The 15,172-nt window shown below is 40.1% G+C and overlaps 1 protein-coding gene across 1 annotated transcript in view; it reads right to left on the reverse strand.

Annotated features, from left to right (window-relative positions):
- The window catches only part of RABEPK (Rab9 effector protein with kelch motifs), a 1,512,433-nt gene that overhangs the window by 1,347,262 nt on the left and 149,999 nt on the right, over window positions 1-15,172 (reverse strand). The window contains exon 2 of the mRNA XM_044058697.1: window positions 8,625-8,698. Coding sequence (XP_043914632.1) covers window positions 8,625-8,677 — 53 coding nt within the window. The 5' untranslated portion in view covers window positions 8,678-8,698. The remainder of the gene's footprint in view (window positions 1-8,624; window positions 8,699-15,172) is intronic.

The raw sequence follows: 15,172 nt of genomic DNA on the forward strand, positions 1-15,172 counted from the left end.
GCATATCGCCTACTCAGGGGCGATCTCTGCCTAACATACAAAGCTATGTCAAACCCAGAGCTGTTGGACATGCTCCACTTAATGAAATCACAATCCCTCCGAGCTACAAGCTCTAGGGACCTAAACCTTGTCACCACAATAAACAGAACACGCTGGAGGGATAGATTCCTGTCCCAGAGACTTCCCATACTCTGGAAAAGACTACCTATCTATGTCAAACAGAGCTCCTCATTAGCACTCTTCAAGAAAAATCTTGATGATTGGATGGGAAATGGGAAATTCACCCAGGGGATCACTTCTGTGGCTCTGCTCGACAGGGACACAGGAAAATAATTTTCTTGGGTGGTGAAAGCCAGGGTACATTTTTTGGCTAGGCTTGTATGGGCCCTAGGGCCGATAGCCTAGTACCTACCTATGAACCTATGAACAGCCTAGATTCAGCAGATCTGAATCTAGCCTATGCTATGAAATTATAAGTACTAGGATTCCAATGTGCAGAAAAAACAGTCAAAGCAGCATCAACAGCAAAAACTGAAACCGGAATTAAGCAAAATACAGTTATAAAAAGTGCAAAGAAAGCTTAAAATATTCTTATTTTTTTGCTGATCACGGTGGATGCCTTAGATTTATTTCAGATTCATTCCAGGTCTCTGGCTAAGTCGCCAAACTTGGAGCAGTTCCAGGAAACCTCTGTCTGGCATACAAAGCAATCTTAGAGCCTGCCCTGATGGGGCTGCTGCATATCCGCAAGTCAAGCTCCACTCAAGTAACCCGCACGCGAGACCTCAGCCTGGTCTGTGACATCAGTAGGACTTGTTGGTGGGACAGATTTGTGTCCTAGAGCCTCCCCCTTTTGTGGAATAGACTCCTTCGCCACTTAAAGCAGAGTACCTCATTAAGCCTTTTTTAAACGTAACCTGAACAACTGGACGGGGAACAGAACATACACCCCTGGGATTCCACCTATGTCCCTGCTGAACAGTGGTATAGGGTGCTGACTTATTGTAACATGAGCTAAATTCTTGGCTAGGCTTGTAAGGGCCTCAGGGCCAATAGCCTAGTAACTTCCTATGATCCTATGAAACTGAAATGCAATGAATTGTAAAGAGAAGTTGTCTATGAACTCTAGTCAGACATTTGATCACAAGCAAGCCTATGTTGGAGCTATTCTACTTGTCATATCAGTATTATTATAAAGTGCCCAAATTGTGAGACAGGCTACTTTCATGGTAGTACACAGTAGAAGTATCACTTAAGATAAATTCTGGGGTGAGAGAGAGAAACAATACTATTCCCCAGAGCTTGCTTCTGCATTTGGTATATGGTATACTGGGAGCAGATTTGCTGCTCTTATAATGTTATCAAACACTTTTTTTTTGAGCCAGATCTTTGGTAAGGGTGGGTTGAGGGTCAGATATATACTGCTGATTGATGCCAACATGTTGTCTCATCACTTCAAATATATATTTAAATATCTCCAGTAATTCATGTCTGTCTCAAAAAGCTGTAGGTATCATACACACTCAATAGTCACCACAACTGAAGAAAACAGCAAAAAAAGCTTTGACATGGAATCACAAAAAACAGCAGATGTATTTCAGTATTCAATTTATTCTGGTACCTCAGCTTTTCATCTTCTAGAAATAATTAATTCAAGTGCATCTGACCCAATTTATACAACCAGTGCTTACCAATTAAACAAGTATGTACAATCAATTAAATATTTGAACAATTTAATCAAAACCTACTATCATTAATTAAATGTGATATCCTAACAAACATCAATTAAAAATATAATTTTACTATACACATGTTCAAAAAAAAAATTTTTCTTTATTATAAAATTACAGTGTTCTATAATTCATAATCATCTTACATTCTAACCTGTCAAGTTCCCTTTTAAAATTGCCTCCAGTATTCAAAGTTGGCCATGCTAAAACACTGAAAAACAAACTATTAGCTGCTCCCCCATGTGCAGAAATAAAATGACTGGCTAATGGACTATCCATATTTTGTCTTCTTATATCACCCAAATGTTCCATTTTGTGTACTTTAACTTGTCTCTTTGTCCAATATACCAGTAAGTTTTTTTTGCACCCACAGCCAACAATATACCACCACACCAGAAGAATTGCATGTAAAAACCTCTACGGCTCTGTACCTTCTGCCATTGATTTTGTAACTAAATCTAAATTCCTAACCCTACTACATACCAATTACCACACGTCTGTGTGCCCACTGTGTCACTTGATCCAAATTGAGTACCTTCCCCACTTAACTATTTTAAATTACTATATCTACCATATAAGAAAGTAGTAGGTTTAGGGAAAAGATGTCCAATGGTTACATCACACACTACATACCAGAACCGTCTAACTATAGTTTCCAAAATATTAGAAAGGGGAAAACTTGGTGACAAAAAATAACTTTTCCTCCCCATCTACAGCATGTGTTCTATTAGTCTGTTTTAGGGCAAATTTTCTCCTTATCCACCTATTTTACCCCAAAACCTTGTTTTTCACCTCCAGTAAAGTGTGTTCTGAGGTACCAGAATAAACTGAATGCTGAAATACATCTGCTGTTTTTTGTGGTTCCGTGTTGAAGCCTTTTTGCTGATTTCTTCAAAAAGCTGTAGGTCTCAACCAACTTCTTAAGGTGATGACTGGAGATTCCAGTATGTCTTATAGTCCAGTTCCCGGCCTTTGGATCACATGGTGTACTTATTTAAACAAAAGGATATTGACAGCTAAATCTGCAGAGTGAGATGCTTAGCCTCCCTGCTTTCCTGTTTCAAAGCATAAAAGGAAGAGCACAGAGCTATATGGGACACTCATTAAAAGGAAGATGTGGGCTGGGCAAATGATAAGATGGCATGTTGTCTTGATGGATTTTCCCCTTATATCACTAATTCTCTATTCATGGAGAAGAAATAAGAAAAACAGGAATGGAGATGTTGCCTCACCTTGTTCTCCACAATAGTGTTAGACCTTAGTATGTTGAAGACAGTCTGTTTGGCAAAGATGGTAATAAAGACTAAATGGGTGATATGCTTGCAACCACAGGCTCTACATTGGAAGTTCTCATTCCAGAGGCTGTCAGTTCTACCAGCACCTCAGCTACAAGGCATAATCTATTAGGGGTGTATCATTTGATGGTATATTCATGCGATGAGAGGAAGAGACCTAAAACTAAGGGCAAAAGGGAAAGTGCAGTATAGCTTGGTGGTGACGCCCTAGAAAACACAGAGACAGACCATGGTGATAACTACTGCTGGTGTCAGTCAAATCATGATGTCAGTGTCAGGCATTTTGTGATTCATTGTGAATAATGTCAGCTGAACCTCATTAATGAGCAGTGAGGTGGTGAGACAGTGCCGGTGGTGACTGTATGCTTTCTTGCGCAGATGAACCAACAGTAGTTAAGAAAAAACTTAACCAGCACTTGGAAAGGAATGGACAACAGTGGCTACAATAAAAATCTTACATACCCACAAAGGTCTCATTCCATCTGCACGTGAAAGGTTGCATACTCCATTCCAATGATCCTGAAACAACTCTAGTGTTTCCAGTTGTCATCTGTACTGCTGGAAGAATAAACATAGCTCTTTGCCATTAATCTTTTTTTGAGTTTTTCCCATACTTTGACAACTATGTTTATCTACAAGCGTGAGGAAACATACCTCAGGATGGGAGTCTCCAAAAGCTTGTTCCCTGTAATAAGCCGAGGAAAGTCCTTGCTAGGTACTGAAAGTTTTAAGCATGATAGATTTTTTTCAAACATCTTTATTAAATTTACACATAAACAAAGACAATCTTACATTTATATAAATGAAAAACATACAAAATGATAACACTTTAGTTACAAATAGTTTACATCACAGACACCAATGAAACAACTATAGCTGTAACCATTGTACATCACTTATAAACCAGCCAGTCATTGTCAGTCAAGCATTATATAGCTCATTCAAATCCTGCCTCTTAAACCTTGTTCTTGCTCTGCATATATTCTTCCCACAATTCCCATTTTTTCCTATGTAGTTTGCTCCTTTCCTTTTCTAAAGATCCCGATTCAAGTTGTTTTATCTCTGTTAATATATTCACAACTTATAGTAAAGTTGGTCTAGACTTTGATTTCCATTTTCTAGTAATTGCTTTTTTGGCAGCCACCATAATTAGACTCAACAAGGCTATACTATGTCTAGGTAATTCCGATTCTATAGCATAACTCAAAAAAATCAGCTCCCCAGTTAGTCCAATCTGTTCACCCAGCATCTCTGACAGTGCGATCTGTAGGGAATCCCAAAAGTCTGCCAGCTCATCACACTAAGCATGATAGATTTTACATGGTTACACTACACTGGCTACCTAATCCGCAGTGGTGGTGCTGCGGTAGTGTTGTCGCCACACAGTAAGACGCTGCCCGGTTCGATTCTCAGCTAGAGCGTCTTCTGCGTGGAGACATGCGTGAATGGGCGTACCTTCGTTGAAGGTTGTGCGTCAGGGCTGGTAACATGGCACGTAAAAATCAACTACCAATCATTAGCGAACCAGAGTTCCGCTGTGGCGACCCCTAACCGGGAAAAGCTGAAAGACACAGCAGCAACACTACACTGGCTACCTATATTTTTGCATTTGTACTGCTGAATAAGAAAGTGAGTTAATGAAGATGAAAAAAGATATGCAGTGAGATTTCTATTGTTAAATCTGACACCTACTCCAGCAGGAAGCTCAGAATTAACACTGTAAACCAGTGCCTCACAACTACATTAAATAAGCAGCAAAACTGATTTTTTGTCCACTGGATAGATGGACTTGGATGATATTTTTTTTTCTGGAGACATGCTACTGACATAGCTTTTGTATTGTGAGAAAAATGAAAGAGGCATCAAGCTGTAAATCCTGTGATTTCCTACAGAATTTAAAAATGAATAACTGAGAAGTTCATTAGTATTTGCACTAGTTCTGATCCAGTAGTTGTTAAGAACTACTGAGCATAATAAGGAGCAATGTTATTCTGTCATATAGGTTCATAGGTAGGTACTAGGCTATCTGCCTGAGGGCATTTATAAGCCTAGCCAGAGTGTGTCGGCTTTCGCCGCCCCACTGATTGATTAACAGATCCTCTGTCAAGCAGAGCCAATGAAGTGATCCCAGGGGTGTATTTTCTGTTACCCATCCACTCGTCAAGGTTTCTCTTGAAGAGTGTTAGTGAGGGGATCTGCCTGATGTCATTTGGAATTATGTTCCAAAGCATGGAGAGTCTCTGTGACAGGAATCTATCCTTCCAACATGTTCTATTTATTGCTGTGGCGAGGTTTAGCTCACTAGAGCACGTGGCTTGCAGTGGCTTGGATTTCTTTAGGTGGAGCACGTCCATCAATTCTGAGTTGGGCATGGCTTTGTAAGTCAGGCAGAGATCACCTCTGAGTAAGCGATATGCCACTGAGTACAGCCGGAGTTTTTTCAGTCGGGCTGCATAGGACATATGTTTGAGACCAGTAATCCTCTTGGCATAGCTGGCCTTAGGCATAGGTCAACTAGGTGGCCGCCTAGGGCGCCTCTGTAGCAGGGGCGCTTTTCCAGTATTTATCTGGTGTAGGTAGACCAGGATGGGGGCACCGGGTGGTGTTGTGGGGGGTGCCGTGGAGCCCTTTTGCCTAGGGCACCAGTTAACCTAAGGCCACTCCTGCCTCTTGGTGAGGTACTTTTGTGGTCTTTCCAGCTGTTGGAAGTGTCTTGTGAGGTACATCCCAAATGGGGCATTATACTCTATGATGGGTCTAATGAGTGACGAGTAGAACGGCACTATAACCTCTTTATTTCTAGATGCGAACCCTTTAGTGATTAGATGGGCCACATAGAAGGATTTCCTAACTACTCTGGCAATATGATTGTCAAAGGAGAGATTACTATCTACCTGGGTCCCCAGATCTCTTATTACCTCTTCTGTATTAAGGGGGCTGCCACCTATGTGGTAATTCATGGGTGTTTTGTTTTTCCCAAATGGGATGACTATGCATTTTTTGACATTTAGCTTGAGGTGATGACTTTGGCACCAGGTGTCCGTCTCAGTAAGGCCCTTTTTGAGGATGTCCGTGTCAGCCGGAGAGTCAATTATGGCTTCCAGTTTGCAGTCATCGGCGAACTTGGTTAGCCATAGTCCTCCTGTGCTTGCCTGTACTTCTGAGAAGTATATGCCGAACAGTAGGGATCCCAGGACCCCAGGACCGAGCCTTGCGGGACACCACTTGTGACTGGTTTAGTCTCGGACATGGAGCCCGCTATTCTTACCGTGTGAGTTCTGTCTGTAAGCCAGTTGGCAACCCATCTCGTGACGTAGGGGTTTATGTTCAGGCTGGTGAGTTTTTCTGTAATACCCGAGTGGGGAATGGTGTGGAAAGCCTTGGCGAGGTCAAGGTAGGCGGTGTGAACACCTTTCCCTTGTCTATGGCCTTGGTAACTGTCTCGAAGAAGTCAACCAGGTTTAGTAGGCATGATCTGCCCTTAACAAAGCTGAACTGGGTCGGGTCAAGTGTTTGGAGGTTCCCAATATCTTTGTTGATGAGTTCAATGATGATGCGCTCCATAGCCTTGCAGACCAAGCTAGTCAGGCTTATGGTGTGATAGTTACCAGGGTCAGTTGTGGCCCATCCTGGAGAGGAATAACTGTTGCTGGGCGCCACTCTATGGGCATGTGGCCTGTGGAGAGGCTGAGGGTGAACAGCGTGTTTAGGTGGGAGGGTTAGTTCATTCTGTAGTTCGTGCAAGACGCAGCCTGGGATACCATCTGGTCCCATTGACGCTGTGTTTTTGGCTTTTGAAAGGGCTGTTTTCACCTGTGCGTCTGTGATTTTTGGGACACTACACTTTTCCGGTATTGTTGTAGGCCCTTTTGGAGGTGAGAGGGGGTGAGGTTTGCACTGAATCTATCTGCCAGGATGTTGGCAATATCAGTAGGTTCAGTATACTTTGTGCTATTTTGCACTAGTTCAGTGCATATCTGTGAGTTGCCACTTAAGATTCTTAACATAGCTAAAGAAGGCTTTGTGGTTATCTTTTGAATCCTTGGCTATTTTTCTTTCGAAGTTAGCCTTACTGATACTGATCAGGGATGTCTTTCCTTCTTGGGAATTGCTTTTTTTCTGAACGAGTTTCCTCCTTCTATTGCATAGCCTGTTTATTGCAGGGGTCCACCAAACTGGTTTCCTTCTCTTAGAGGAGTAAGTCTTGGTTTTGCTAGGGATGGCACGATCCATGCATCCTTGTAGGTGCTCATAGAGTGCATTTGTAAACGTTTCTGCATCTTGGGCAGCGTTATCCTTTAGCGTGGAGGCTGTGAAACTTACCACCTCTGTCTTAAGTAAGGTGAAGTTTGCTTTAGAAAAGTTTTTTACTGTGGTTTCCTTAGTTGGGGGTGGTGGTGGGGTGTGAACATCCAGAGTGATTCGTTTATGGTCTGATCTAACCAGTGACGGGTTGACCTCTGGTGTGGAACACCTGTCGCCCATGTTGATGATGACCAGGTCCAATATGTTTTCACCTCTGGTAGGGGAGTTTAAGCAAAGTTGGATAAGGGTCAGTCCCCAAGCAGACTGCTAGAATGGCTGAAAAATACCTATAAACCTTACTTCCATCACAAGTAAATGTTTTGATTATTATTTATTACTTCAACTCCTGGTGAGATTCAATAAACACTGTGTTGAAATGAATCATACTCAACATGGGGTCATATCTGGCCGTTCTACTTTAACTTGTTTATCAAACTTCTACAATAAAATATCACACATTTTAGATAAGGGTAATCACTGTCTAGTAATCTATCTAGATGTAAGTAATGTTATTTCACTACTGAGAAAGCTCAAATGTCTAGGAGTTAACTTGTATGTAATTCATTTGATAGAGTTATAGTTAAAGGACAGAGAACAACATATGACTATATTATGTGAAACATCATCATGGAAAATAGTCAAAGCTAAAGTACCAAAAAGTTGGTGCTTGGATCTCTTTTACTTAACAAGGTGTTTTCAGATTTTCAACTTCTTCATAGTTTTGGTTAACAAAATACACTGATGCCTCCAAAGACAAGTGCTGTTGTAAAAACCCAGGAGGATGTTACAAAAATAAATAGAGTTATTTACAGAAGGTCATACTGTAAATACAAACACAGCACTACATAAAGGACCTAAAGTAAACTTATAGTGAAAACAAGAAAGAAATCTGAAATCCACTGTGTTGTTCTTTCATACCAACACTTTATTACACAAACAGTGAGCGCTTTCATCTGTTCACATTCAGACTCTTGACTACAAGATAAAAATCAGCTCATAAAAATGGTAAAAAAATCATGATATCAATTAAAACAGATCCAATCTAGCTGACATCATCTAAAGATTTTTTTTCTTGTTTTTATTTTGTTTTTAAAGTCTGGTACCAGGTGTTTGTCCATTCTGTTTTCATTGAACTTACAGTGACATATTTACCAAGACACAAAACTATAAAATTAGTACCAAAACTCATCTTAGTATTACTGGAAATGTTAGAGTTTATAAGAACATGTTCTTTTTGTTTATTTGCAAAACAATTACAAGGTTTAACAGAGGTGAGTTCTATAAATCAACTTACCAGGTTCCTTTTTCTGGAATATTGTTTGGTCCCAAAACTTCTAGCAGTTCCATAGTATATCAATCAGTTCAGTGCTGTAATAAAGTCAAAGCAGTCACAAACATAAAAAAAAAACTTTTACAAATATCACATGAACTTCAGTGACATGGAGAAAAATTGATTCCATAGACAGACATTTCTAAAATAGTTATTTAAAGCTTTCTGAAATGCATGTAATAAAACACATTTTACATGGTTATTTAAACTACAACAAATAACATTCCTCACAGAGGTATAAAACTGAGGCAACAGTTAAGCAGCACAAATAAAAGAATCAGTAAAACTGGAATGCTGACATATCATCTGCAGTGAAGAGTGGACTTATGGTAGCACAGGCACACAAGCTTCACAGATGTCATTACTACCATATGCAGAAGGTGAAGTTAATGGTGTTCCAAAGGTGAAAAAGCCTCCCATAGTCTTAGGTTGACTGGAATAGGATGTTATATTTCCTTTCCACATTATTCTGCAAAACAAGAAGGGCCAATGGAAAAGCAAATGGTGGATGAAGAGGTGACAAAAACAGAAATGAGAAAAAAAAGATCTTATTTGAACATATTCTGAAATGAAATAAAAATTCATTAAATCAATCCTGTGACAAAAGTTCTCTAAAATGTACGGTACTTTTCCATTATTGGGGCAACACTTCTAATGGACTAGCATGCACACACAATGATCGCACAGTGGTTAGCCCTGAAATGGTTGTTCATGCCTAAAACACTTCCTATACTTCCTCTCACCATCCACAGCTCTTTATGGCATCCACATTTTTTGGGTCCAACTTCTTTAACCAAGCAATTTATCAGCTAATAAAGTAGCTAGGAAAAGGACTTGACAAGCAGCAGTAATATTGCCAATGTTTAATTTTTCTGCTGCAGTACAATGATCAGTTACTTGCGATTCATATTTATGCTCATATTTTCAGAACTAAGAAACCGACATTCTGCTGAAGAATACATGTGAAATGCCATACTGGGAGATTGACAACTGCCATTTGTATCAACACTATATTGGTGGCAATGACTTCTGTGTGGCAGCGGGTAAAACCCTAGAGATTGAAGAAAACTTATTTACACTGTAATAACACATTCTCATTTCTCCGCAAATGCCTTAACATGCACTCCAGACAGGAAGTTGTCACAGTCAAAAGCTTACATATTGTTACAACAGTCGTTAAACATAACTTGAGAACAGCAACCTAGACAAAACTACTTAGGAAAGCTTGGTAAAAAATATTTAACTGTGGGCTTGCCTGCGTTATAAATTAATATTAATGGAAACACTACGAATCCACTATTAATCACTGTGGAATACTGTTTGATGAAAATACTAGTGGTTGCACACAGTTTTGATAGTTGTCCCATGTTTTAAGTTGATGTTTCAAGCTGTGTTCTGGTATACAAATATGTATGTAGCTCTGCTAGCTGATATTTCCACACCATGTGTGTGGTAATTCTTTAAAAACTAGGTATGTGTTCTCATTAAGAAACATGGGTGATCATTGCATGTGCGTGCTAGCGCATTAGAAGTGTTGCCCCGATAACAGAGAAGTACCAGATGTACTTACTTACCTACAACCTTTACAAATGAAAAACTATGATCAAGCTAAAATACAGTGTGGCAAATATGACAGAGGAAAACATACCTTGGAGCCAAGACTCCAGAATTATGTTTCACCTTGCAAAGTGCCAGTGTGCATACAGATCCAAAAAAAATGCCACCTTCTGATTTAGGGACGACTACATAGTATGACTGCAAGGGACGACTACATAGTATGACTGCAGAATCAAAATATTACTGAATGCCAACCATACAACCAGTGTATAAAACATAAGCAAATGAATTTCATAGTATAAAGAGTACTAAAGCAGCTAACACACAGCTGTTCATGTCAAAGTTGTCAACAGTTATGTAAGTAAACTTACCATAACAGTACACATTCAAATAGATCACCATAGCAGTAGCCTAAGTGATATGGGACATTTAGACAAGGATAGCACCAAATGGCCTGATTCCAAAGTTTTAGAACACATTCCACACACCCTAGTGACTGTAAAGCTTAAGAAGAGCAGTATAAAATAGGTGGCCAGGGTGCCAAAGTTTCTTACTTCAGAAGAGAAAGGCTGCAGCCCTGCCAGATAGGAACAGTAAAAATAAAAATTCCACATCCTGGCATAAAAATAGCAGAAGAAGAGGGAGGAATAGAGAGATGGTGCGGCTACTACAACAGTGATCCATTCAACCATCTCCTGTTAGTGCGGTTGTGTAACTATACTTAACCATATGTTCATTATTAGATTACTGTTGCAGTAGCCTAAGTTATTATGGATGAAAACCAGAGCACAGAAAGAAAGGGAGGAGGAGCATAGTTCAGAGGCCCCTGCAGAATAGTCCAACCAAGGCCCGCCCTGGGCCTAGAGAAGAAATCTAGTTTATAGTGTTGGTAAAAGTGTTTAAAGATGACCAAGTTGCTGTCTCTAGTATATTTCTAGAAGCCATCCCTTTCCATAAACCCAGAGAAGTAGCAGAGCTCTAAAAGAATGGACCCTGGCTTTGCTTGGAGGTATTTTGTTATGATGAGAATAAGAAAATACAATAGCATGAGACAGCCATTTAAAAATGTATGTTTTGACAGTGATTTCCCCTTTTCCTTATCTTCACAGGAATTAAACAGTTGATCACAAGTCCTGAAGTTTTTTTTTCTGTCACTGTAGTATTTCAGTTGCCTGTGAATATCTAAATTGTGTAAAATTCTCTCCCCTCTCTCTCTTTTTTTTTAGGGGGTGTGTTCTAGAAAGAACACAGGGAGGTAAATTGCTTGACAAAATATAAACTCTGAAACAACCTTGGGTATAAAGGAAGGATATGTTCTCAATGTTTCCCTAACTCTTTGAAAGATAGGATAGGGATGGTGCACTGTAACAGCTTGTAATTCAGGAACTCATTTTGCAGAAGTCAGAGTAATGAGTTAACGCTGTTTTCCAAATAAGAACTACAAGAGGCCTCATGAGCAGGTTTAAGGTGAGATATATCAAATGATCCCCGTCTTATGCAAGTCCATTCTGTGAGAAAGCTTGGGGGAACTGTCCTCGGCCATTTTTAAAAAAGAGAGAACCACTGACACCTCTGATACTTGGGCCAGAAAGGGGGGTCACCATAATTATCACTGAAGAATGTTTCTGCAATTTTAGAAGAACCCTGGTTATTACAAAAAAGGATGGAAAAGTATACAGGAACATTCCCGACCATGGGAATGAAAGGTATCCGTCTTCCAGACCTGTGTGCGAGGAACCATGGAGCTGTCTGGCTAGAGGCAAATAAATCTACGTGAGGAATCCCCCCACAGATGGACCAATTCTTGGGAGACCCTTAGTGCAACTCGTATTTGACAGAGTCTATCCTGGTCCAGCTCAACTTGCCTGCAAGACGTTTTGCTCTAACAAAATGTAAGTAGCCTGGAGGGGACAGGCTGAATGGAGTCTCTCACTCACAGATTACCACAGTTAGTCTGTAAGGTAGGTAGAAACTGGACCCATTTGTTTGTCTATGTATCACATCACTATGGTATTGACTGTGATTACTAGCAGAAGGCCTGAAGTTGAAAGAGGTTTCAGAAATGTGAGAGCAATTGTTAAAGCTATAATTTCTTTGATATTTATGTACTTTAACTTCTCTTGCTTGTCCCACAGGCCCTAGACTTTTACCCCCTTGGATACTGTTTCCCAAGCAAAGTCTGATGCATCTGTGTTTACAGATGGAGAAGGGACTGGAAAGGAAACAGTGACACCTAGCTTGAGAGATAGCTGATTTACCCACCACAGTAACTCCTTTTGGATAATCGCAACACTGAAATTTGAAATGAAAGAGGGTACTGTTGGTGGGCCCCAACTAATATGAAGAACCACTGAATATTTCTCATCTGAAATCTGGCCAAAGGAATTATGAGGAAAGTAGAGGCCATGCGACCTAGAATTCTGATATATTCCTTGGCAGATGCCAAAGTCTGTCTGAAAATACCAGAAACTGTTCTTAGTAACCTTCTACTTTGTCCTGAGATAAAAAAACATCATGAGGGATGCTTCCATTAGATATCAGAGAAACATTATCTTGTAAAATTGGATGACAAAAGACTTTTCTACATTCACCTGAAAACCCAGCTAAGAAAAAAAAACATCTTTCTAAGCCAAGCTAGATATTCTTTACAGCTTGTAAAAACTCTGCAAAAATAATGCAGCTGTTTAAATATGGAAAAAAGCAAATGTTCTGCAACCTGCAATGGGCTATTAAAGGAACCAGGCACATGGTAAATGCTCTTGGAGCTGCTGACAAACCAAATGGCAAAGCAGAAAACTGAAAAAGTGATATGACAATTTACAAATAAAGGTCTAGGACAGGTCTCCAGGTTCCTTCCTTTAACACCAGAAAGAGCCTTGAATAAAATTGCTTCAGTCATAGTTTAAAGAAAAAGGTTCTAAAAACCTTTGATAACAGCATCTGATCTAGAACAAAAGAGAAACGACATGGCTGACTGGCCGAATGAAGAGAAATCCCTTGAAAAGGAGGAAGAGGTTCCCACTGCCAGTTGTAGCCTTTTTGAAAGATTCAGAGAATCCAAGTTTTAGAAGTTATTTGGAGCCACAGAGGAAAGTGAAGACCCGGACTTGAGGAAGCTTTACAAGACTGCCAGCATGAGGAGAAGAAAGCAAATGAAGGTGCATATAGTTAGTCTATTTTCTTACATTGTTCTTGGTTTTGGGAGAACTCTCTTTGTTTCTTTGAAACGGTCTACCATTGCTTTTGAAATGTTTTTTGCTTGTGCTTTGCTGGGAATGTTTATTCTGTTTCCTGAAAAAGAAACTTAAACTAGAAGTAAAAAAATTGTATTATATTTTAGCAAAGGGGTTTGAAAAATCTGGGTAACCCCGTGGGGGAAAAAAAAACTTTCACCCTTTCATCCAACCTTTTAAGGACCTCAGCAGAGGAAAGACCAAAATAATACTTCTTCATCCAAAAGAGCTTTCATGATCTCAGCTTTGATCTCCTTAGGTAAATTATGAGAAAGAAGACAGGCACATCCTATCACTGACCCAGTGGTAGCTGCTTTAGAAACAGGTTTAAAAATGTCACAAGCACATTTCAGATGATTTTCTGTTATCCAAGACACACAGGATACTAATGAATTCAGAGATTCTTCAGTGTCTGAAGAAGGTGAGTCAACAATTAACTTTCTCATACTGTTAAAGGAAACCAGCAGAAATTAGAAGTTATGTACCTACCATAACGTTCCATGTTAGTTGTCTTCTCTCGCCTTCTTTCTTGCTGGATGGGTTCGGAGCCGATCCTCGGCTCCGACTCGGCACTTGCTTTAGCTCGAGAACTCCTTTTACCAGCTCGAGGCAACCCTATATCCCATGATGCAAGGCGGAACTACCTCAGATCTCGTTTGGCAGCTAACTGACCCTGCTAAAGACTATCCTAACATAATTAGGAACCATGGTTCCTAAAAGAAGTCCTCATAACAATGCTCCAGAGGAAGCAATCTAATAGGAACTCTCCAAGATCTGTCCAGGCCAGGGGGAAGGAGGGACAAGAAAGAAGGCGAGAAGACAACTAACATGGAACGTTATGGTAGGTACATAACTTCTAAATGTTAAGTTGTCAATCTCGCCTTCATTCTTGCTGGATGGGACCGCGTCCCTAGCACCTGTATCCCGGGTGGCTCAATGGAACAGACTCTTGAGAACTGTGGAACCAAAACTGGCCCTATCTCTGGAGGCCAAATCCAACTTGTAATGAGACACAAAGGTATGAGGCGTGGCCCAAGTAGCTGCTGCACAAATAGTGTCAATGGGAAGTCTATCCTGAAAGGCTACAGAAGTGGATAGACTCCTGGTCGAATGTGCTTTTGGCTTAGAAGATAGTTGTTTGCCCCTTAGAGAGTACACATAGGAAATGGTGGAAGTCAACCATCTAGATAAGGTCACTTTAGAAACTGGAAGACCTAACCTGTTTTCTGCATAGGAGACAAACAATTGGTCTGATTTTCTAATTTTAGTCCTATGCAAGTAGTACCTGAGCTGACGATGAACATCCAAAAAATGCAGCTTCTGTTCAGCTCTGTCAGAATAGTTAGGAAAGAAAACTGGTAGATCAATAGATTGGTTAATATTGGTTTGAGATACAACCTTGGGAAGAAAGGAAGGGTTAGTTCTGAGCGAAACCCTATCCTTATGAAAAACCAGATAAGGTGAACGAATACAGAGGGCCTGAATCTCAGAAACTCTTCTTGCAGAAGTAACAGCCAGTAAAAATATAGTTTTCCACGTCAATAACTTTAAAGAACACGTAGCAGACGGTTCGAAGGAGGTAGAATTAGGGATGCCAACATTAAGTTTAGATCCCATTGCGGAGGAGGATGTTTCACAGGCGGTTTTAGGAGAAAAACTCCTCTTAAAAAGGCTTTGCATAACCTATGAGACATGATGTTATTGTCATGCAAGCCAACATGA

Source organism: Protopterus annectens, chromosome 16.part0 (genome assembly GCF_019279795.1).
Source record: "Protopterus annectens isolate FY-2018-M chromosome 16.part0, PAN1.0, whole genome shotgun sequence".
Lineage (NCBI taxonomy): Eukaryota > Metazoa > Chordata > Ceratodontiformes > Protopteridae > Protopterus > Protopterus annectens.